The sequence below is a fragment of the Populus trichocarpa genome, chromosome 15 (genome assembly GCF_000002775.5).
Source record: "Populus trichocarpa isolate Nisqually-1 chromosome 15, P.trichocarpa_v4.1, whole genome shotgun sequence".
Lineage (NCBI taxonomy): Eukaryota > Viridiplantae > Streptophyta > Magnoliopsida > Malpighiales > Salicaceae > Populus > Populus trichocarpa.
Window position 1 is genome coordinate 1,806,289 of NC_037299.2, and position 21,989 is coordinate 1,828,277.

The following is a 21,989-nucleotide window of genomic DNA, read 5'->3' on the forward strand; positions in this document are numbered from 1 at the left end:
AAAATATGGTTGGACAACAATGTTAAATAAAACCTTGGTAAATACTTGTTTTTGTGGTTGAATCTGTTTTTCAAAATATTTTTTAAACTGTTTTTTATTTAAAATATTATTAAATTATATTTTTAAGATATTTTTCTACGATTTTAACATGCTATTATAAAAAATAAAATAAAATCTAAAATATATATCATTTTAATATATTTTCAATTAAAAAATATTTTTAAAAATTACCTTACTCCCACTGTACCGAATACACATTTAATATTGGATGCACAATTGACCTTGACATTCCTTTCTTGTAAAAGAATAAAAATAAAAATTACTATTGATTCTAATCTCTTTGACGAGGAGGTGTGCAAAATCATTTCTTTAAAACTTTAAAGTGAAAATATTTGGATTCTGGAGAATAAAATCTCCTTATTTGAAGTCAACCAACTCGGCTTGGAGACCTCTCACCGATTATTTGAATGCAAACAGCTAGCAAAGCAGATGTTGCTTTCGTAGGGTCAAAGTTTCCTAGTGGAGGCCCTCTAGGGTTCTTATATAATCGGCAATCCTTTGCCCATTAGAGGCACAAGAAACAATCCAAACCTTTTGGATACTTGGCAGATATGGCCAAATATTCTCAAGCCACCCTGCTTCTCCTTCCTCTCCTGGTCCTTTTGCTAATTAAATCCTCTCATGCTGCTGGTGGGATTTCAATCTACTGGGGTCAAAATGGCAATGAAGGAACTCTAGCACAAACATGTGCCACGGGAAGATATGCTTATGTTAACATAGCTTTTCTCAACAAGTTTGGCAATGGTCAAACCCCAGAAATGAACCTTGCTGGACATTGCAACCCAGCAAACGGTGGCTGTACAATTGTCAGCGGTGGCATCAAAAGTTGTCAGCAGCAAGGGATTAAGGTGCTGCTTTCTCTCGGTGGTGGCATTGGAAACTATTCTCTAGCCTCTAAAGGTGATGCCAAAAACGTAGCAGATTACTTGTGGAACAATTTCTTAGGTGGACAATCATCTTCTCGTCCTCTAGGTGATGCTGTTCTTGATGGCATTGATTTTGACATCGAGCAAGGATCAACTCTATATTGGGAGGATCTTGCTCGTTTCTTATCTAAATATGGAAGAAAAGTGTATTTAGCAGCAGCTCCTCAGTGTCCATTCCCAGACAGTAATTTAGGGACTGCCCTTAATACTGGTCTTTTTGACTATGTCTGGGTCCAATTCTACAACAACCGTCCTTGCCAGTATAGTTCAGGTAACACAACTAACCTCTTAAATTCATGGAATCGTTGGACTACATCAATAGACGCAGGAAAGATATTTCTAGGCTTGCCGGCAGCTCCTTCGGCAGCCGGAAGCGGGTACATTCCACCAGATGTGTTGACTTCTCAAATTCTTCCGGTGATAAAGAAGTCACCCAAGTATGGAGGTGTCATGCTTTGGTCAAAGTACTGGGATGATCAGAATGGGTACAGTCCCTCCATTATCAGCAGTGTATGAAACATTGAATTAGTCCTACTTAAGATAATCTAAGATAATAAAACTCATGTCCCCATTAATCACTCTGCGGGCACTTCCTGAATTGTAATGTTTATTCAACGTTGACTTTCTTTGTCAACTATTTCTGGTACTAATGGGTAAAGCCATTCTGGCCTCAATCACATTTCTTATCTGCCACGTATGAACAACTTCATTATCTCTTCCTACAATATCAAAATAAAAACTACTCAACTTCAAGTCCAAACTGTATAAAGTTGCCACCAATGATGATGTCATTTCCTATTGGTCATCACTGCCATCCAAAAAAAATTCCCTCTGAAATCAACTCTGGTTAGAGAATGTCAGATTCATCTGAACTAGAAAAAAAAAATCGAAGCTCCAGCATTTTGTAGCACAAAAGGAAGGGAAAAAAAGCAGCCAGTACTCACCTAGGAAACCAAGTGGCCGGTGGCAATAGCAGAAACAAAAAACATTTTCCATTTTCAAGAACAGTAATAAAAAATATGCTCCACATAGAAAAAATCCAAGACCAGTCATGATAACTGGATCCGATCAACTACATCTGAATAGTACCTAAATCCTCAGCAACTCAATGGACCTCTAAGGATTCCGATGACTTCCCGGCCCATCAGATGCTGTGATTATTGAATGTAAATTTGGTATTAGAATCTGCACTTTCAATTCTTACAATCACATGTATATCTGCACCACAGCCTGCCAAATGGGAATTTTTTTTTGTTTGAGTTAAGTAAGCTGGATTGTTATGCAACTCAAATTTCCTTTTTTGGGTGAACATATTAATAGATATATTACTTTGTAGATAATTCTTCAATTCATGAACTACTTTTGCATCTTTAACGAGGGAAACAGCATGAAAATCAACTTTGTTCTCCACTCAGAATCTTATACCATCCCAATCCTTGTCTGCAACAAGAACCATGTAAGCAGCCATGTCCACTTTCAAAATCAACACCCAGGCAGAGGAAAAAGAAAAGGAAATCAGTGACGAGTTCGAGGAGCGAACCCGAGAGGTTCAGAAGGCTGCCAATTGGGCTAGTGGCGTCCCCGCCCCTAGGGGATATTGCAAAAAGTGAGGCTTTTACCGAGGATGACTGGAAATTGGTTCAGGTGGTAACTTCACAAAAATCATTTCAAATGAGCCCCTGAAAAAGAAAATAAATCAATCTGATTTGTATTCTAATCTTTCAAGAATTAATATATTAATGTCAATATTATACTGTAATTGTGTGTTTATATCCTTGCTTATGTTTGAATTATAACTATAATACAAATAATTATCCCAGGTACAAAGATTCTCTCTTGATTCGAAGTCTAAAGTTCGATGTCATTAGATTTTTATAAAAGTGACATGCTTTGTAGCCACAATTAATGTCATTTATCTATTTTTAAGAATAATAAAATTATATTTTAATACTATATGATCACATTCAATAATCACGTTAGAGCATTTTGAGAAAAATTAACAAAAAGCTTAGTGCCAGAGAACATTTAAGACTTCAAAGCTCTCAATTAATATTTTTTCTTGAATTGATGTTTCGAGTTAAATAAAAAAAAATTTATGAAATTTTTTTTTTGTTAGTGTTTTGAGATAAAAAAAACAAAGACAATATATACATTTTTTCCTTTACTTCTTGTTTTAAAATATAAAAAATTAATTTTAAAATATTTTAAAAACAAATTTATAATATGAACTAATTATGATCAGATTATGGCATAGATAATATAATCATGATATTATGTTATGTCACGTTAAAAACCTGGGCCTTTTACAGCCCAAATTAAATAAAACTTGTTTTAGATTCCGTACGAGGGCCAAGCTCTCGATCAGAATGTATAACTAATCAGATCTTGCCACATAATATGTCATGAGACATTCCTTATATATAGTAACACCAAATGCTCTCTCCTCCTCCAAAAATATAAAAAGTATCACGCCAAAAAGCGCGGGAAAATTCGCATCCAAATTCCCGCCAACAACAAAACCCTAATCGACACCCCACACCCCCAATTTCTCTCCACCATTTTTCTTACCGTCGCAACTTAACATCAGATCTAATCTCAAATAATCTTAAATTCTTCAAGTTCTCACAAGAAACCCAAAATCAATCTCTCACACAGAAACCCTAAAAAATGGAAATGCAAGGTTTAGCTGGTATCTGCGTCGGTCTAGGCACCCCTGAAGAAGACGACAACGGAAATCGAATTGGTTACACTAAAGGCGCTAACTGCTTAGGTAACACAAATATATAAATATATTTTACTTTGAAATGATAACAATTTTAGCTCGATGTTTTTAATTGGAGTTTTCTTTTTCCTTTTTCCTTTTGTAATTGTAGATAATTTAAAAGATTTGTTGAGATTCTTAAGGCGCGATGATCCACAAACGCGAGGAGTATTTAAGCAAGTGTGTAAATGGAATACTGTGGGGAAAGATTTAATGCCGATTATTCAGTATTGTCAAGATGATCGTAATTTGGTCTTAAATGCAGGTTAATGCTAATTTTTATTTATTTTTAATTATATATGGATAAAGGTTCGGTATTGATTTGTGTTTTTGTTATTTTTTTTTTCTGTTTTTTGAAAATATCTTAGTTAAGGTTCTAGTTTTTCTTACTATGCCAATTGAGCCGTCTTCGAGTGATATATGGCTACAAGTAGAGTATTTATGGGGTTTGAAGGCTGCAATTACGCTTAGTGGTACGATTCCAGTGGTTGTTTCGCTTCTTGAAGGCCCATTGGAGAATTTGGACCGGTAAATAATGTTTTACTTTAACTGCTCATTTGGAGAAATTTATTGGTTTTGCTATTAATATTGATTGGGCGTGGTGCAGTGAGGCGTTTACTGAGGATGACTGGAAATTGGTTCAGTTGGTGCTGACATTGTTTAGAAACGTTCTAGCAGTTCATGATTTTTCAATGTTGCAGAAAGTTGGGGAATCAGCAAGTCAGTTTTTGTCTCTAAGGGATAGGTTTTTGGAGCTTTTGTTCCATGAGAATGTAATGGACATCATTCTAGTTATAACTCAGAATATAAAGGGTTCATGCAGTTATTTTCTTCATGATAACTTGCTTTTATTAGAAATTTTCCATTACATTTTCATGGGTCAAGAGCCAGGGTTGATTGTTAATGCCGGTCTAAAGGATTTCAAGGTTAGCGAGCATTCTTTTCTTCTCCTTCAATGGTAAATTTTTCGTGGCAACTAGAAAATCCTTTGTTTTGTAAACAAGTAAAGCTGAAATAAGGTTGAGCAATGCCTCCTATATCTTGTAATTTTGATCTTGAATTGCTGAACTTCTGAAAAGCAAAAAAGCCTTTGGGTCCCATCCCTTTTTTCTTTCTTCCCATTAATGTTATTCCCTGCAGATTGAATCATCAAGCACTTTTATTGTTTATTGTCTTTTGGCTTTTGTTGTTGATAAGCAGAGTATCATTATGCTGGTTTTATCCTTGTTTTAGACATCCAGTTGTTACATGATGTGCATGTAGAAATTGATTTAATAAGTTTAATTTGGTAGGTTTGTGGAAGCAGCACTTCTCTTGACATCCTCAAGTCCATTATGAAAGAAGAAGAACAAAAAAAAATGAAGCTTTCTAGACAACGAAACGTGGTCCGTCATTCACAATTTAGTGGAACCTTTACCTGGCTTACCATGGTATGAAGTTTCACTATAAATGATGTTTTTGAGGGGTTTTGTATAAAACTTTTGTAATGTAAGTGGTTTTTTTCCCCTTCTTTTTTCCAGGATGGTTCTAAAGCAGTATGCTTAGGAAACCCTAGTTCTGCTTCTCAGATTCTACTTAAACCTAATAAAGCTCAAAAGGGTCCCAGTAAAAAGATTTTGTGGGACCATGGGAGATTACCTTCAATGAAGGATAATATTTTGGAGTTACTGCATGATTTTCTGAACCAGTTTCTATCAGGGGGTTACAATGGTATATGTTCTGAAATTAAAATCATCTCACATAAAACATTTGCTTGCTTCTGCTTTCTACTGATTATACTGCTAACATTTATCATGAACTGAATTCATGTCAGATTTGATGGAGTCGATCCGTGAAGATATCGAGAAGGAGCATCATGCAATTCAAAACAGTGACATTGTTGTTTTCTTTCAGGTTGCTCAGTTTGTTACTTCTTTTCAATATCACAAGTATATTACTTCCAAGGTGAGATATGAGGTACTTGTATCTATAATTGTGTCTTTGATAGACATTCTATATTCTCTGATGGCTTCAATTTCAATAGAAGTTTATCTTTGTAGTTAGTGTCTGTCATGTGGCTTGATATTTGAAGTTATCATTCTTGTCTTTTGCTGTTTTTCCTTTTCTTTTGTCATATAATGAACTTTTGGAATTCCAAAACAGTCATAACTGAATCTCTAAGTTAGTCTAAACAGATCAACCAATTGTTTGTTAGAGTACCACGGGAAATTTTAGGTTCATTTAATGATATGTTTGAGCTTGTACATGGTAAGCAGATTACTTGTGATAGAGTGAGTAGAACTCGTGGAATTAGAATTGTCATGCTCTGCCCTCTCCTTTGTACTATGTGTTTAATTCCAGTAGCTTATGTATCAACATGGTTGGCCAATGATTAGTAAATGCTTTGTATTCTGCAGTACTTGATCTTGTCATTGCTAATAATTTTGACTTATCAATGTTTTTCTGCATAACATTCAGTGACAGTAAAATAGCTCTTGATTGTTGCAATTCAAGAGTAAGAAAGTAAGCTACAGTGGATGGATTCTTTTATAAATGAATAAGAAAAAGAATTGGATAAACATCTGCATCTTTTTTTTTCCTCCAAAGCTTAAATACTAATGTTATGGTTAGGAAACATTACAATAATAGCATGCAAATCCAACTGCCTCTTCCAATCTGGTTTTGCAAGGTCGATTATAAATATTTTCAGTAAGTTGATGGTCTGCTATTGAATTTTGAAGGAGACATTGACATGATGGTTCATTTGTGAAGAATAATATTCAAAGAAATATTCCTTACTTCCAAGTTGTTGAAAATGATATTATAGGAGTGACTTGTGGCTGTGTGAGCAAGTTGATAATGGTGAAACTTTTTGACTGATGCTACAATTTTGGTGCTCAAATATATGACTGAATCCACTGTCATGGGTTTTCTGAGTCCTGTTTATTTTCTGTCACTACTTTCTCATATTTTTTGTTCAAGTTATATTTCAAATTGTTGCAATATTTTCTTCTGGTACATCATGCTATTCAATTGTTGGTGGATGTTTGTTATTTTACCAGCCAAATATGGAAAAAGACAATTCTCAAGCCTTCTCTGATGAGTATGCTGATAACACATCATTCAAAGGAGGTATATGTGGACCCATTGCAGCATCAATGAACGAATCAATGTTTCTACTAGTCATTTCAAGATGGAAAAATGCTTTTGAAGGCTTGAAGGTGACACATGATTATAAGTTTCTGTCTGCAGCTGGTGCTCTTATGAGAATTATGGTAAATTATACTTAACCTAATGATGTCTCCCCCTTCCCCTCCTTATTCTTTCCCCTTAAATATACAGATTTGCATGTTAAGAGGTGCTTGAGTTAGAGCTTCTGTTTTTCCACAGATTCGCATGTTAGATTTGGTGCTTAAGTTACTGCCAGGAGATTCTAAGGAGCCTTTAACAGCTCGCATCCTGCTTTACAAGTTGGAGCCTTTAACAGCTCGCATCCTGCTTTACAAGTTGTTCTATGATCAGACTGATCAAGGAATGACTCAGTTCCTCCTGAGCCTGATCAAATCATTTGACACACACAAGCAAACCAAAAGGTTTTCTTCTTATGCTAAGACCTAAAATAAACTTGTGGTTTATCTTTTGGATCTTTTAACGTATTTATGTCCTGATTGTGGAACTTTAGTTCTACAAACATAAAATTCTGAATGATTTGAGAGCCTCACTTGCTATTCATGTGTTTCTGGTTATACTAGGATTTGGGTGCAGCTTTTAATGATTAATCATCTGGCAATCATTGTTATGTGATTAGTTTCATGAGTTGTCATCTTCTTTTTGTGAGAATCAGTGCTCTTTGAATCTTTTTTTTCTTCACTGAAACAGTGAGAAAGGTTTTTCAATATTGTCATTTTTTGTATTATTTTTGCATCTCTTCATTCAAATCAAGCTTATTTTTAGTTTCCTTTAAATCAAGCATATTATTAATTTTAAACTCAATGCCCTCAATTTGTGTTCCCTAGTTTCTGTTAGTGATATCTGATTATTTCAAAAGGACAACAAACATTCTCCTTAACTGTATGCCTATTTTATGTGTTTATTTGTTTTTGTGAACAAGCATTTACTAAGGCTATGCCCGTGCAGAAATATGTGGTTGTTTGAACATGCTTCAAGATGTTGTTGCTGATGCTATGTTTTTATTTTTCTGGTCAGTGATCTTTCAGATCTGGTAGAAATGATTCATGTACTTGTAAGGCTGATGGAGAATCTTCAAACACGTGGTACCTTGAGAGTAAGTTATGCTTTTCTTTACAGGGCAGTTCTGTAGTTTTTTTTGTTTTGTATTTGTATTTTGTTTTTCTATTCCTTTTGAATTTATCAATGCATTAAGCAGATTGAAATGGTGCTTTGTTTGTAAGATAGTTCTGTAACATATGAACTTGACTAAATCAGTCATCATACCATGCTGAAAAGAAGTCGGTGATTTAATTATCTATTTTTTGAAAATAAAAAAAGGTAAATTCAATGTAGGTATAGTTTAACTTGAATATTTGCCACATTCTGCTAATCATATAATAATTGTCATGTTTCTGTAAGACTTTCTACAATTTCAACCAATGCCATCACCTAAGTCCAACCTTTTGAAATTGCTTTCCTCAAAACCCTCTTAACGATTCTTTTGTGAGCCTTTAATGAGATCAGCTTTGTGGTCTTGTATCTTTGGTGCAATATCAGGTAATGCTGACCTACAGAAAATAAAGATTTTGGATCTAGCTGTAGCAATTTCAGCATTTGTCTTCTTTCTAGTTTTTCCTTTTCATGAACTTGTAATGCATCTTGCTTGAATAGTTGTCTCGATAGTATAGAATCATTTCACTGTCTTTGGTTCTTTATCACTGGAAAAAAAAGTTATATAATAACAAATAATTAGTAGCTTTCCATTACATATGTCGACAAATGTAGATATATCTGAGCTGCTATATGTGCCCTCTGCAAGCAGGTTAAGTGCAAAACTGTCCTTAAATTTCCCCTTTCGCTGACTAAACTATAGGTTCTTAAATTTGTAATTTCAGATTTTTTCCTATCTTCTCCCTCCACTTTCTTTCTTTTCCCTTTACTGCTCTCTCTCAATCTCTCTTCGCTCTCTAAACTGCAGCCAACTCCAAAGTATGATACAACACCAATAGGATCCAAGCAACAATGGGAGTTTTGGAGAGTGCAATTCATTGATTTTGCTATAAAGGAAATGATGTTAGTTCACTTTCAATGCGTCGTCATACTTAAAGTCTTATTTCTACTAGTTTTTTCCACAACCAACATTGAGCCAAATGTGAATCTGTTTGCCAAACATAAAAACTCAAGACCAAGGCCCATTTACTTGCTGAGAGAAGAAAGGAAAAGTAAAAGAAATTGCGGTTCATTTACATTTCCTCAGTTATAGAATTTCTGCTTCTTTGAATTTTTTTTTTTGCATCCATAGTTTCATACTTTTGTTGTTATAAATCCCAAATGTCTTAGTCTTTTGTATTAGAAAGTTTTTCTTTTGTGAAGATCAAAATTAAAACTGTCGTTTCATGATCAAGGTTTCTAAGAAGTCGAGGAGAAGTAGAAAGAAGAAACCATTGAGTGACAAGAAGGAAAATGGAAATGAACAGTGTAATGTTGAAGCCACTATTGAGGATCCCACTGCTCTGTCTAATAGTGAACAATCAACTGTTTTGCAAAAGAAAAGCCCAGAAATTGCAACTTCTGGTGACCAAGCAAACATGAATGTTGATGTTCTTGAAAAGCCTGAAATATTTGTACCAGAGATGGAGAATCTTGGCAGCACTTTGCAGATGGAGAATAAAAAGATTGATATTGATGATCTTTCTTGCAGTTCTGATGATTCTTCAGGCGATGAGCAACCTGCTGAAAATTATGAAGTTGATTTTAAAGTCTCTACTTTTATATCATCTTTGGCAAACCACAGCATTATTCAGAATTTGTGCTGGTTACTTAGGTTCTATAAGAACAATTCTGTCAGCACAAATCACTACATAGTATGCATGTTGCAGAGAATCACTGATGATTTAGATCTCTCTCCAATGCTATATCAGGTTCAAAACTCAAAATCCTATCCTTGAGAATATTGGGCACAAGTGTAATCATCATCTCTTATTTTTGTTCTATTTTTTGGAAAAAACAATGTGCAGTTATCGCTGCTCACGATATTCTATGAGATTCTGGAAGAGCAAAAGTCATGTCCATGCAAGGAATATGCAAATATTGTTGATTTCCTTACGAGTTTGGTTAGAAGAATGCTAAGAAAAATGAAGAATCAGCCCCTTCTTTTTGTAGAAGTTCTCTTTTGGAAATCCCGGAAAGAATGCCATTACATTAATGCTGAATATATGTTGCACGAGCTTGGTCATTTGAAGAAAGAAAGTGCAGGCTGGGGAAATGCTTCAGCAAACAAAGATATTGGGTCATCACAGGGGAAGAGATGGGCTCCTAGAAGCATAGCAGATGCACTGGGTGAGGATGAAGCAGATGTTGTGATCCCTCATGAACTGGGATATCAGAAGTAAGACATGCCTGTTGACCTTGATTAAACTCACTGTTGTGTATCTTGTACTTTTATATAAAAGGGAATTTGGAAATTTTTACATGGGTGCTTTAGCAACATAATTTAATATTCTTTTGTTATCTGGGAGTAGTCTGGCTTTGTTGGAAAATGACATTTTTTTCCCATTTAATTAAAATATTTTCTTGGTCTGCAAGGGATCCAATGACGTCTTATTTTCATGAGAATGGTTTATATCACCATTTGTTGTTGAGAATGAAAGGTTAAAAGAAAAAGAAGAATCGGTGAAGACTGGAGTGCAGAAATTTATCACATCTATTTCAAGCAACCATATTGATAGGATATAAAGTATTGAGGAAAATCTCCAAGTAATGATTTTTAGCATGTAAGATTCTTGGTTTTCCCCGACCTTATTTAATGTATTTGGCTGTTGCAGTGGAGGAGATGCTGCAGAACATGAAAGTGTAAGTGTTCCTAGGAGGAAGAGAAGATTTGTTCTGACAGACGAGATGGAGATGAAAATAAAAGATCTGTATGAGAAGTAAGTGCCTTGACCCAGCCATTTTAGGACTGCAAGCATTTCCTCATTAGATTAAATGATAGTCTTGGCTGAATGCATTGATGAAGTTTCATTGTCTTTTGCTTCTAATCTTTGTTATCAGGAACTGATTGTGTGCATTTTTGTCTTCTCCATGAAAATTGAATGATAGCATATTTGACTAACTCATTCTTGCATTGGAGTTTCTTAAATTGTTTTCGCTGCATCTGTTATGACAAAGATTGTTCTTGTAGATTCAAAGATGATGAGAATTGCAGTCATTTGATTGCGGAATCCTTAGATCCTGATGGTCAAGTTTCACGAGCACAAGTTATCAACAAGCTCAAGCAGCTAGGATTGAAAGTTGCATCGAAGAAAAGGAAGCGCTCTGTTGGTAGACCATTTTCTACTAATCCTGATCAACTTGGTGAGAATGGAGAGATAATTGAAAAGGAAAGCAATCTTCACAATTCAATTGATTTAGAAGGAAGTTTGCCAAGGCTGTAAGTATTTATGAAATGCTTTTGAATGCAATTGTTTTCAAGGGTCTTTTAGTGCAATGTTCAGTATTGTATTCAAAGCTGAAGCTCTGAGCTCTCAAGACTCGATTCTTATCTAAAGCATATCCTAGTGCATGATTTAAAATATGAAATGCTTGCAAAATAATTTCCTTTTTCTATCCAAGTTGTCTGAGGCGTTGCCTTTCAACAGGAGCACTAGGAAAAGAGTGAGGGCCTTCAACAAAGATCAGGAGGAAATGATTAAAGCGTTATTTGAGCAGTGAGTGGTGTTTGATGTTGTAGCCTAAGATTTAATCCGATCCATTAACCTGTGTTCATGGTTCATTCTTACATTATCTTCATCCACCTATTAGATGCAGTAGTAGCACTAGGAAATGATTACTGCTCTATGCTTTAGCATTTATTTTCTTCATGTTCCAACTTATAAAAGCCTTGATTGAAGTAGTGGGATCTTTGTTTGTGGAATGATATATTTAACTTGAGGACATTTTTTTATATACTTTCTACAGGTTCAAAGACCATCGAAGATGCAGCTATATGATTGCAAATGCAATGGGATCTGATAATTCATTCACAGCTGCCCAAGTGTCCAGAAAACTCAAGCAACTTGGTTTACGTGCTCCTCGGCAGAAGCAGTCTGAGACAGATATGCATCTCAGAGACGAGGAACTGAATAGCTTTTCTGTTGGAGGACAAGATTCTGATGATGAAACATTGTTATCGTTAAAAAATAGGTACTGCTTTTGTGCCCTTGGCTGTGGGAATTCCTTTTAATATTGTTTTTGTGACTTGTGCAAACCATGCTCCATACTTGGCATTTGTTCTACTCTAGCATTTGGCTGTGGATTGCTAAAGTTTGGAATCTTGAGAAATGTTGCTAGTTTGAAATTTTAGTTAAATGCCAAACTCAAAACTTATTATATGGTCTGATGTCTTTCTTTTTCACCAAACTGATCTGAGTTTTCCCCACCAAGATTAGCATTAAGGCTATGTAAACTGTGTTAAAGGCCACATGGTTCTTTCCTTTTCCCCATTGATTCAAGCATATCTTTTGCTTAATTATACGACCATGTTAATCAGAGAAATAATGTTCTCTGATTACTTCAGATATCACCAATTCATCCAAGTTCATGTTTAATTTCCTGCTGCGATTAATTCCTTGGTATTGCATGGGACTAGTTTCTGATTTTATCCTTTTATGCACTGATAGCCTCTTTAGGCAACGTTGACTTGGTATGTTATTTGTGAGCACGTTTCTTTTGCAATGTGAGAACAGATAAAAAAGAAACCTTTAAGATAAGCAGCTACAACTAGAAAAGTTTTTCTAAGCTGGTTGTAAAGTTTCTTGCCAACTGTTGGTAGATTTACTTGTAGCTCAAAGCTATTAGCGCTTAAAATTTATTTATTTTTAACTTGTAGGAGTAAAAACAAGGATGATGGTGGATTATTTGGTGATGAGTTGCCAAGCCAGAACATTGAAGGAGAATCTAGTGATTCTGATGATGAACTCCTATGCTCTATTCTCAAGTAACTCTCTCTCTCTTCCTGTGAACAGAAAAATGCAGGATGAGTTGTATCCTTGAACTTGACATATTGCTTATGATTTAACTTTGTTATCCAGTGTTTTAACTTGCGATTTATTTACTCTTTAGTTTATTTGTTATTTTTGTCTGGCACTATCAATTGGTCCAGTTCTAATATGACTTTCCGTTTGCTGATGTATTTTCAGCTGCCTGATAAAACATCCTTCTGCTAAACAGTTCTTTGCTTTTAGTAAGAGATGCTATTAGAGTACTCTTTAATTAATGTAATCTCTTCAGTGAAAGTCATTAGAAAAAAGGAACAATTTTATTAAAAAAACCATTTGAATTGAAATTTCAAAAAACACATGCAAGATTCTCTGCTGCAAAGCTCGTTAAAAAAATTTGCATTTGAACTTTCTTTCTTAGCATTGCTAAATTTTCTATTTCCATGAAGTTCCATCAGAATTGATTTGTATTAATTCATAAACTGCTCACTCAGTTTACTCATAAACTACATATTCTTTCTTAGGCCTAAAAACAATGCTGGTGATAGATTGGTTGCTGGGAAACAGAATAACGAAGGAGAGATTTCTGACAATTCTGATAAAGAAATCTTGAGCTCTAAAATGAAGTGAGTCTCTATCTTTCTCCATGAAAGGACAATCAGGGTGCTGCTACTTAGTGTTTAGATGAAGTTCTTATTTTTAGTAACGTTGCCTTCGTTTTTTTCTAAAATGTTGCTGTCTAGCTCTGTTGAAAAACACCTTAAGTGGCATGCTTTCGTCTCTTATTATGTGTTTTCTGGTTTTCTATATTACTAGCTTTATCTTTTTTGATTCAGTAAAACCAAGAAGCTCCTTTCGAAGGCAAAAGGTAAAGAGCTCAGAACTTCTTCATCTGAGAGTGAAATGCCTGATGAAGATGCCGGGAATGAAGCTCTTAACGATCTAGAACGAAGGTATATATTTACTTGAATTAGGTTTAAAACCTGTCTTTTCTAATGAGCAATGAACTGTTGAAATAACTGTGTGAGAATTGTATTGCTTGAACTAAGCATCTGTTGCTGAGACATGAGAGATCAACTGTTAGTGGTCAGTGGATTGTATATGAAGTATGAGTTGCCTGTTATTTTAATTCAGGGACAGAGGCAGCGAGTCCACTGGGCAGGATGTTGTAGGGGTTGATGAGGATACTGTTCTTGACCATGGCAGCAAGGAAGGTGCTTCAGAAGCTGAAGCAACTAACAGCAGAAGTGGAAAATCAACAGGGGTTTCACCAGTCAATTATGTAGATGATATACCAGATCAACAAATGGATGATGCATTGGAAGATTTGGAGGATGCTGCAGCTTCTGATACAGTAGTGACAAGTGCCAGACTTAAAAGGAAGTTGAGGATGGTAGTTGATCTCGAGGATGAAGATGATGATTAAGATGAAAGCATAGAGGTCTGTCTTCTATAACCTTGTGATTATATTGCATGCAAGATTGTTCATATCTGTGCTGGGAAAAGGTGAACTCTGAACGGGTAGCAGCCACCGTCTATTGTTGCCGCCCTCTTTTTTTGGCAATTTAGGCCTGTCATGCTTGTATTTTGTATAGAAAGAGAGTACCCTGGTAGCAATACCGCCGGATTTTTTTTTATCAAAAACCATGTCAGGCAGCTAACATGTCAGCTCCGCAGTCTGCACTTTGTGAAGCTGCCGTTGCCCCAAGTAGATGGTCTCTCTCTAGATGCTGAGGCCACCAAGAAAAGCCCCTGACATGGTCCAAGAACCCTTTATTCAGGTTCTCGAGTCATTAGATCCAGTTTGGATCTTCTACGATTTTGCTCATTATTGGAACTCGTTGCCAATCAATCAAATGGTATCGGAAAAAAAGTGTTCTGAATATTCAATGTATTTTAAAATATTTTAATATGGAAAGTAAATTAAAAAAAGGCAATACTCTGCTAGCCCTATTGCTGTTACCATTTTCCTCAGCTTATGAGAGAACATTTCTCGATCTAGAACAAACTAGAAAGCATTGCCCAAGCCCCATAACTTCATGGCTATTTCCATTATCAGAAATATTTTCTTTTATAGAAAATGAAAACAAATGTAAAAATAAATAGCACCGTGAGATGCATGTCATTCAACATCACTCATAATTTTTTTATTTTTTTTTAGTTTAGTAATACTAATACAACTGATGATTTTTGGAAGATTGGTGCTGTATCATAGAAAAAAATTTCTTTTAAAATTCCTTTTCGATTAAAAATATCAATAATTGATTTCTTTTTTTAAAAAATATCCAATAAGTTCTCTAACCTATTTGTCAGCACCATCACATGGCACACACCTGCCCAAGAAATTAAAAGATATTTTTTAAAAAATATTCCATAATCACTAAACATATAAATTATCTGATATTTGTGAAAAAATAAGCAAATATGTGCTAAAAAAAAAAAAAAATCAATCCTCTCCTTTGGGCCAAAGCTCTAGGCTAGATTACAATTTATGGGCCTGCATTTGTAATATAGTTTGGGCTATCACTATCCAGGCTTATTTGGGTCTTTACTTTGCTTTTTGTTTATCCCTACAACAGCACCGCCTTCAGCCCTTGAACAAACATCATGTGTTTAAAAATAAATAAAAGAAAGAATCAAATTCTCATCAGATGACGAAAATTAAAAAAAAAAAAAAAACCCTAAAAAATCGAAAAACCCTAAAATAAAAATTTTTATCTCTACGATCTCCACATTTCAACTCTTTCTAATGGCAACCGCAGCAGAAAACGACGCCGGATTGAAGAAGCTCGAGTACCTCTCCCTCGTCTCCAAGGTCTGCAGCGAACTCGAAACTCACTTGGGGTTTGGAGATAAGATCTTAGCTGAGTTCATCACCGAGTTAGGTCGGAGTTGCGAAACAGTAGATGAGTTCGATGCGAAGCTGAAGGAAAATGGAGCTGAAATGCCTGATTACTTTGTTCGGACATTGCTGACGATTATTCACGCGATTTTGCCGCCGAAAGCGGAGAAGGAGGGGAAGAAAGATAAGGAGAATGATGGGTCAGGTAAAGATTCTAAATTTAAAGCTCTCTCGATTAAAGATAGTAGAGACAGAGTGAAAGAAATTGATAGGGAATTGGAAATTGAAGCTGAAGAGAAAAGTAGAAGAGAGAATGAAGACAGGCACAGAGAAAGAGATAACGATGACAGACATATAGAGAGAGATAGGAGAGGGAGAGATAGGGATAGAGAGAGGGATAGGGATAGGGATACAGATAGAGAGAGAGAAAGAGATATGTATGATAGAGATGATAGGAGGAGAGATAGAGGAAGAAGGAGAGATGGACATGATATAGAGGATGGTGAAGGTGAGAGGGAGAGAAGGAATGGGAAACATGGGTATGGTGGTGGTAATAGTAATGAGCCGGAATTGTATGGGGTTTATAAGGGGAGGGTGTCGAGGGTGATGGATACAGGTTGTTTTGTCGAGTTGAGTGATTTTAAGGGGAAGGAGGGTTTGGTTCATGTTTCGCAGATTGCAACCAGGAGAGTTGGGAATGCAAAGGACGTGGTTAAGAGGGACCAGGAAGTTTATGTTAAGGTGATTTCAGTGTCGGGGAACAAGTTGAGTCTTTCGATGAGGGATGTTGATCAGAATAGTGGGAAAGATTTGCTTCCATTGAAGAAGAGGGATGATGAGGAGGATGGTTTTAGGAGCAATGCTTTGGGTTTGTCTAAGGAGGGGCCGGTGACGAGGACAGGGTTGTCAGGGATTAGGATTGTGGAGGAGGAGGATACTGGTCCGTCACGGAGACCTTTAAAGAGAATGAGCTCGCCAGAGAAGTGGGAAGCAAAACAGTTGATTGCTTCGGGGGTTTTGAGTGTGCAAGAGTACCCCATGTATGATGAGGAAATAGATGGGTTGCTTTATCAAGAAGAGGGAGTTGAGGAAGAGCTTGAGATTGAGATGAATGAGGATGAGCCTGCATTTTTGCAAGGGCAGACTAGGTATTCTGTTGATATGTCACCAGTTAAGATTTTTAAGAATCCTGAAGGTTCGTTGAGTCGTGCAGCTGCTCTTCAGTCTGCACTTATAAAGGAGAGGAGAGAAGTGAGGGAGCAGCAGCAGAGGACTATGCTTGATTCAATACCAAAGGATCTTAATCGTCCTTGGGAAGACCCAATGCCCGAGACTGGCGAGAGGCATCTTGCCCAGGAGCTGCGTGGTGTTGGCTTATCTGCTTATGACATGCCTGAATGGAAGAAGGATGCATTTGGGAAAGCACTGACATATGGGCAGCGATCCAAGTTATCTATCCAGGAACAGAGGCAGAGCTTGCCAATTTACAAATTGAAAAAAGAGTTAATTCAGGCTGTCCATGACAATCAGGTTCTGGTGGTTATTGGTGAGACAGGTTCAGGTAAGACTACTCAGGTGACACAGTATCTTGCTGAGGCAGGTTATACCACTAGGGGTAAGATTGGATGTACTCAGCCTCGTAGGGTGGCTGCTATGTCTGTAGCCAAGAGGGTGGCTGAAGAGTTTGGCTGTCGTTTAGGTGAGGAAGTTGGCTATGCTATTCGTTTTGAGGATTGCACTGGACCAGATACTGTGATCAAGTATATGACAGATGGTATGCTGCTTAGGGAGATTCTGATTGATGAGAACCTTTCTCAGTACTCGGTGATAATGCTAGATGAAGCTCATGAGAGGACCATTCACACTGATGTCCTTTTCGGGTTGCTCAAGAAACTTGTGAAGAGAAGACCTGATCTTCGCTTGATTGTCACATCAGCCACACTGGATGCGGAGAAATTTTCAGGGTATTTCTTCAACTGTAACATATTCACGATTCCTGGGAGAACATTTCCTGTGGAGATATTGTACACCAAACAGCCAGAAAGTGACTACTTAGATGCATCTCTGATTACTGTCTTGCAAATCCACTTGACAGAACCTGAAGGTGACATACTTCTATTCTTGACAGGCCAGGAGGAGATTGATTTTGCATGTCAATCTCTTTATGAGAGGATGAAAGGATTAGGAAAAAATGTTCCTGAATTGATCATTTTGCCTGTTTATAGTGCTCTTCCTAGTGAAATGCAGTCAAGAATCTTTGATCCTGCCCCACCTGGAAAGAGGAAGGTGGTTGTGGCAACTAATATTGCCGAAGCCTCTTTGACAATTGATGGAATTTTTTATGTTATTGATCCTGGGTTTGCCAAGCAGAACGTGTATAATCCAAAGCAAGGGCTTGATTCTCTAGTTATAACGCCAATTTCACAAGCATCTGCCAAGCAACGAGCTGGACGTGCTGGGCGTACTGGGCCTGGAAAATGTTATCGTCTCTACACAGAAAGTGCATACCGCAATGAGATGTCTCCCACCTCAATTCCAGAAATCCAAAGAATTAATCTTGGATTCACTACGCTTACAATGAAGGCTATGGGAATTAATGACCTATTGTCTTTTGATTTTATGGATCCACCTTCACCGCAGGCCCTGATTTCTGCCATGGAACAGCTATACAGCCTTGGAGCTCTGGATGAGGAAGGACTTCTTACCAAACTAGGGAGGAAAATGGCAGAATTTCCTCTGGATCCACCATTGTCTAAAATGTTGCTGGCTAGTGTAGACCTCGGGTGCAGTGATGAGATTTTGACTATGATTGCCATGATCCAAACTGGTAACATCTTTTACAGACCTAGAGAAAAACAAGCTCAGGCTGATCAGAAGAGGGCCAAGTTTTTCCAGCCTGAGGGAGACCATCTGACTTTGCTTGCTGTGTACGAGGCTTGGAAAGCCAAGAACTTTTCAGGACCTTGGTGTTTTGAGAACTTTGTCCAATCCCGATCCTTGAGGAGAGCACAGGATGTCAGAAAACAGCTTCTAAGCATCATGGACAAGTAAGATCTGCAACTTCCTTTGTTTTAGCTAATGTCTTTTTCATGATATTTTATCATCCTTCTCGATGTTTTCTTTATTGATGCTCATTATTAGTTTTCTGAGACTTGTGCATGATTAAGAACAATGATATTTGGTCTTGGCTAATATGCTTGTCGTTGAGCATTGTAGAGTGCTATTAATATCCTTATTATCGTGAATTATGGGATGCTACTAGTATGCATGTCACTGAGCATTTTAGCATGAAAAAGCCTGTTCATTGCATATCTGCTGTTGTGTTTGTCCTGATATACATGACATGTTCTGCCTCTTGTTTTTTTTTTTTTTAAATGGTCAGGCTAGGATTGTATGCTTTGTATTATTATTATTATTTTTTGTTATTGTCATCAATTCAATTAGTATGCCTACACTTGTTCATGGGGGTGGCAGGGGGATCACTATTAACGAACTGCCATTTGCTCAAGCCAAGTCAAGGCTCATTTAGTTGTAAACTTCTTGTGTTTTGTACGCAATGCTTTTAATTACTCTCCTAACCTGTTGAGATATGGTGAATTTGTCATCCCTCTAACCTGTGCTGTCGGTTGCTTTTGGTAAATAACTTTGCCGCCCCAATGCTCTCTTTTAAGTTTTAACCCCTTCATTTTATTTGCTAACTTTTCACTCGATGGGTGTTCTTATGAAAATTGTTGTTTCTTGATCCTACCATGCATTTAACTGCAACAGTTATTGGCTCTGGTTATTTTCCTACCTGACCCCCTTATGATACAATTATTCTTCCAGCAGTTTTATCTGATGGATATTTAAAATAAGGAAATGCTAATAGTAGATCTAGAAAACCCTCACTTACAGTGCAAACGTGTTTGTCTACATGATTCTAACTTAACACTGTTGCTGGATTTCAGGTATAAACTAGATGTTGTTAGTGCTGGGAAGAATTTTACCAAGATAAGGAAAGCGATTACAGCTGGATTCTTTTTCCATGCAGCTAGAAAGGACCCACAGGAGGGTTATCGGACTTTGGTTGAGAACCAGCCAGTTTATATCCACCCCAGCAGTGCTCTTTTCCAGAGACAACCAGACTGGGTCATCTACCATGAGCTGGTAATGACTACAAAAGAGTATATGCGTGAGGTCACGGTTATAGATCCCAAGTGGCTTGTGGAACTAGCTCCCAGGTTCTTTAAAGTATCAGATCCTACAAAAATGAGCAAGCGAAAGCGTCAAGAACGCATTGAACCTCTCTACGATAGATACCACGAACCTAATTCGTGGCGTTTGAGTAAAAGGCGAGCATAATGTGTTTTGAGTTATTTATATCAACAAGTTTTCAATCTTATTTCATTTTTTCTTGCTGCAAGCATGTAGTTGTACATACTCTCTGTCTTGAAACTTGATAGTGTTTTGAAGAGATCCGGAAACATTTATATCCCTGAAAATAACAAGTGAGGTCTTCTTGACATAGATATGGCTATCACTTGTGCAGCCATTAACAGTTATTTGGATCAATGTAAGATTGGTTGTGGAAAGTAACTAGTTTATTTGGTAAAATTGGAAATTTTTTTTTATTCCTTTTCGTCTCAAAGAAAGCTCCAGCCCAAGACCGCATGAGGCTGAGGGAAAGGTACTGGTCAGTCATCGGAATTATAAATATAATTTTGAATTAATTATTACAAATAAAATAAATTTTTATTATGATCATGAAAATCAAGTCAAATTCAATGGAAATTTTATTTAATTTTCTCACAATATGTTGAATGAGAAAGAATGGGGGATTTAGATGAAAATTTCAAAAAATAATAATTCTCAAAATAATAAATTGATGTCATTAAATCAGTTCAAGAGTCTACACATCCATTCCTATAAATTACATTCATTCCTATAAATTCGTTGATTATTAAATCTGTTGATTATTAAAGTAAAATAAATATTTCTTCACGTCAAACAAATAAATTCGATATCCCTTAAAGCTGAGGGAAATCGATGAGATTACAAGTACATTAATTATGAAAAGCTCTCTAATCAATTTATTACCATCAAGCGAATGTAATATTGAAAACAATTTTTGTTCGCTCGACAATAGTTTTAGGAATAAAATCTATGCATTTATTTTAAGCAAACATTTAAAAGCTTGACAATTTTAACTTAGTTTATTCTTCCCTAATAAATCAAGATGAGAGTTGTAGCAATCAAATTAATTTTTTTGCTTCTTACTCTAGACCCTAACAATAATTACGGATTGAAAGAAACTAGAAAGCATACATGATATCTCAAAACAATTCAATAAGCTTGAATAACAATCAATAGTATAATTCTGAACAATGAAAAATAAATACTTGAATCTGAAAGAATTACAATAATAACGTTACTTCTCACAACATGCTAATGGAGATGGTGTGTCTCCCTCTTGAACCAAATTCAGGAGTTTAGTTCATGATTGCTGGAAAATTGATAAAAACAGAGAAGAAATGAATTTTTTTGGATCATATTTCAGCTGTGTTTTGCTCTCTTTATCTTCCCCCTTTGTTGCCTAAATCTTCAGGATTCTTAGACTACTTAGGAATCTTCATGATGCTAAATTCGTTTCTTCTTTATCTGGTCTTTAATGTTGGATATCTCTCAGAATTTGTGTTGAAAACTGATTTTGCTGCTGTAACAATTTTGCAGTAATTTCAACTCTGCTGCAACTTAGACCTTGTTTTTGACTTCTTGGGTCCTAAGGCCCACTGTTTTTATGTCAGACTCTCAGCTGTAGTACGATGCTCGGCGCTGTTGGTTTCCTGATCACAGTAGGAAACCCATCTCGTCCTTTAGATTGCGTTCAGAGTCTGGCCTTGAAAGCGATTTTATTTGAATTGAAATCCTTTATTAAAGTTGTAGTATTGAATGTTTAGATGAATTTGAACTTTTTACTTTTTTGATTTTGATATTTGAAGTTCAAGATATTTCCGTTCGAATATCTAATATAACGCGGGAGAGAATGTCTATCAAATAAAGGAAAGAGAAAACGTGTGGGCTATTGATAACCTTGACCAGGACTTGAAGCTCTTAATAATTTCACGTCGTAGATGTCAATGGAAATGACTAGGAAGCTGAGACATTTTTCTTTCAAAAATATTTGTACACCACAGAAACAAATGGTTGAAAGAAAGGAATGAGAAAACGCATGGGATATTTAATTGGTGAAGATGAATTAATTGGTGGGTCTGCCATCTGCATCAGCCTTTTCGCTT

At 36.3% G+C, this 21,989-nt stretch overlaps 3 protein-coding genes across 3 annotated transcripts in view; all 3 read left to right on the forward strand.

Moving 5' to 3' along the window:
• Window positions 1-566: 566 nt before the first annotated feature.
• On the forward strand, window positions 567-1,672 carry LOC18105662 (hevamine-A). Its single transcript, XM_006374252.3, has one exon. It carries the CDS (start codon window positions 612-614, stop codon window positions 1,500-1,502), a length of 891 nt encoding a protein of 296 aa, XP_006374314.1. The 5' UTR covers window positions 567-611; the 3' UTR covers window positions 1,503-1,672.
• Window positions 1,673-3,443: 1,771 nt separating this feature from the next.
• LOC18105661 (uncharacterized) lies at window positions 3,444-14,846 on the forward strand. Its single transcript, XM_024586157.2, has 20 exons — window positions 3,444-3,756; window positions 3,860-4,012; window positions 4,116-4,275; window positions 4,355-4,673; window positions 5,040-5,177; window positions 5,268-5,457; window positions 5,561-5,691; window positions 6,789-7,001; window positions 7,117-7,319; window positions 7,933-8,011; window positions 9,303-9,818; window positions 9,915-10,285; window positions 10,722-10,826; window positions 11,078-11,326; window positions 11,535-11,603; window positions 11,854-12,078; window positions 12,764-12,871; window positions 13,397-13,498; window positions 13,709-13,825; window positions 14,007-14,846. The coding sequence occupies exons 1-20, from the start codon at window positions 3,654-3,656 to the stop codon at window positions 14,296-14,298; spliced, it is 3,843 nt and encodes a 1,280-aa protein (XP_024441925.1). The 5' UTR covers window positions 3,444-3,653; the 3' UTR covers window positions 14,299-14,846.
• A 667-nt stretch (window positions 14,847-15,513) lies between these two features.
• The window catches only part of LOC18105660 (probable pre-mRNA-splicing factor ATP-dependent RNA helicase DEAH5), a 51,709-nt gene continuing 45,233 nt past the window's right edge, over window positions 15,514-21,989 (forward strand). Inside the window, exons 1-2 of the mRNA XM_006374250.3 lie at window positions 15,514-18,761; window positions 19,662-19,890. Of these exons, the coding sequence (XP_006374312.2) occupies window positions 15,622-18,761; window positions 19,662-19,890 (3,369 nt within the window). The 5' untranslated portion in view covers window positions 15,514-15,621. The remainder of the gene's footprint in view (window positions 18,762-19,661; window positions 19,891-21,989) is intronic.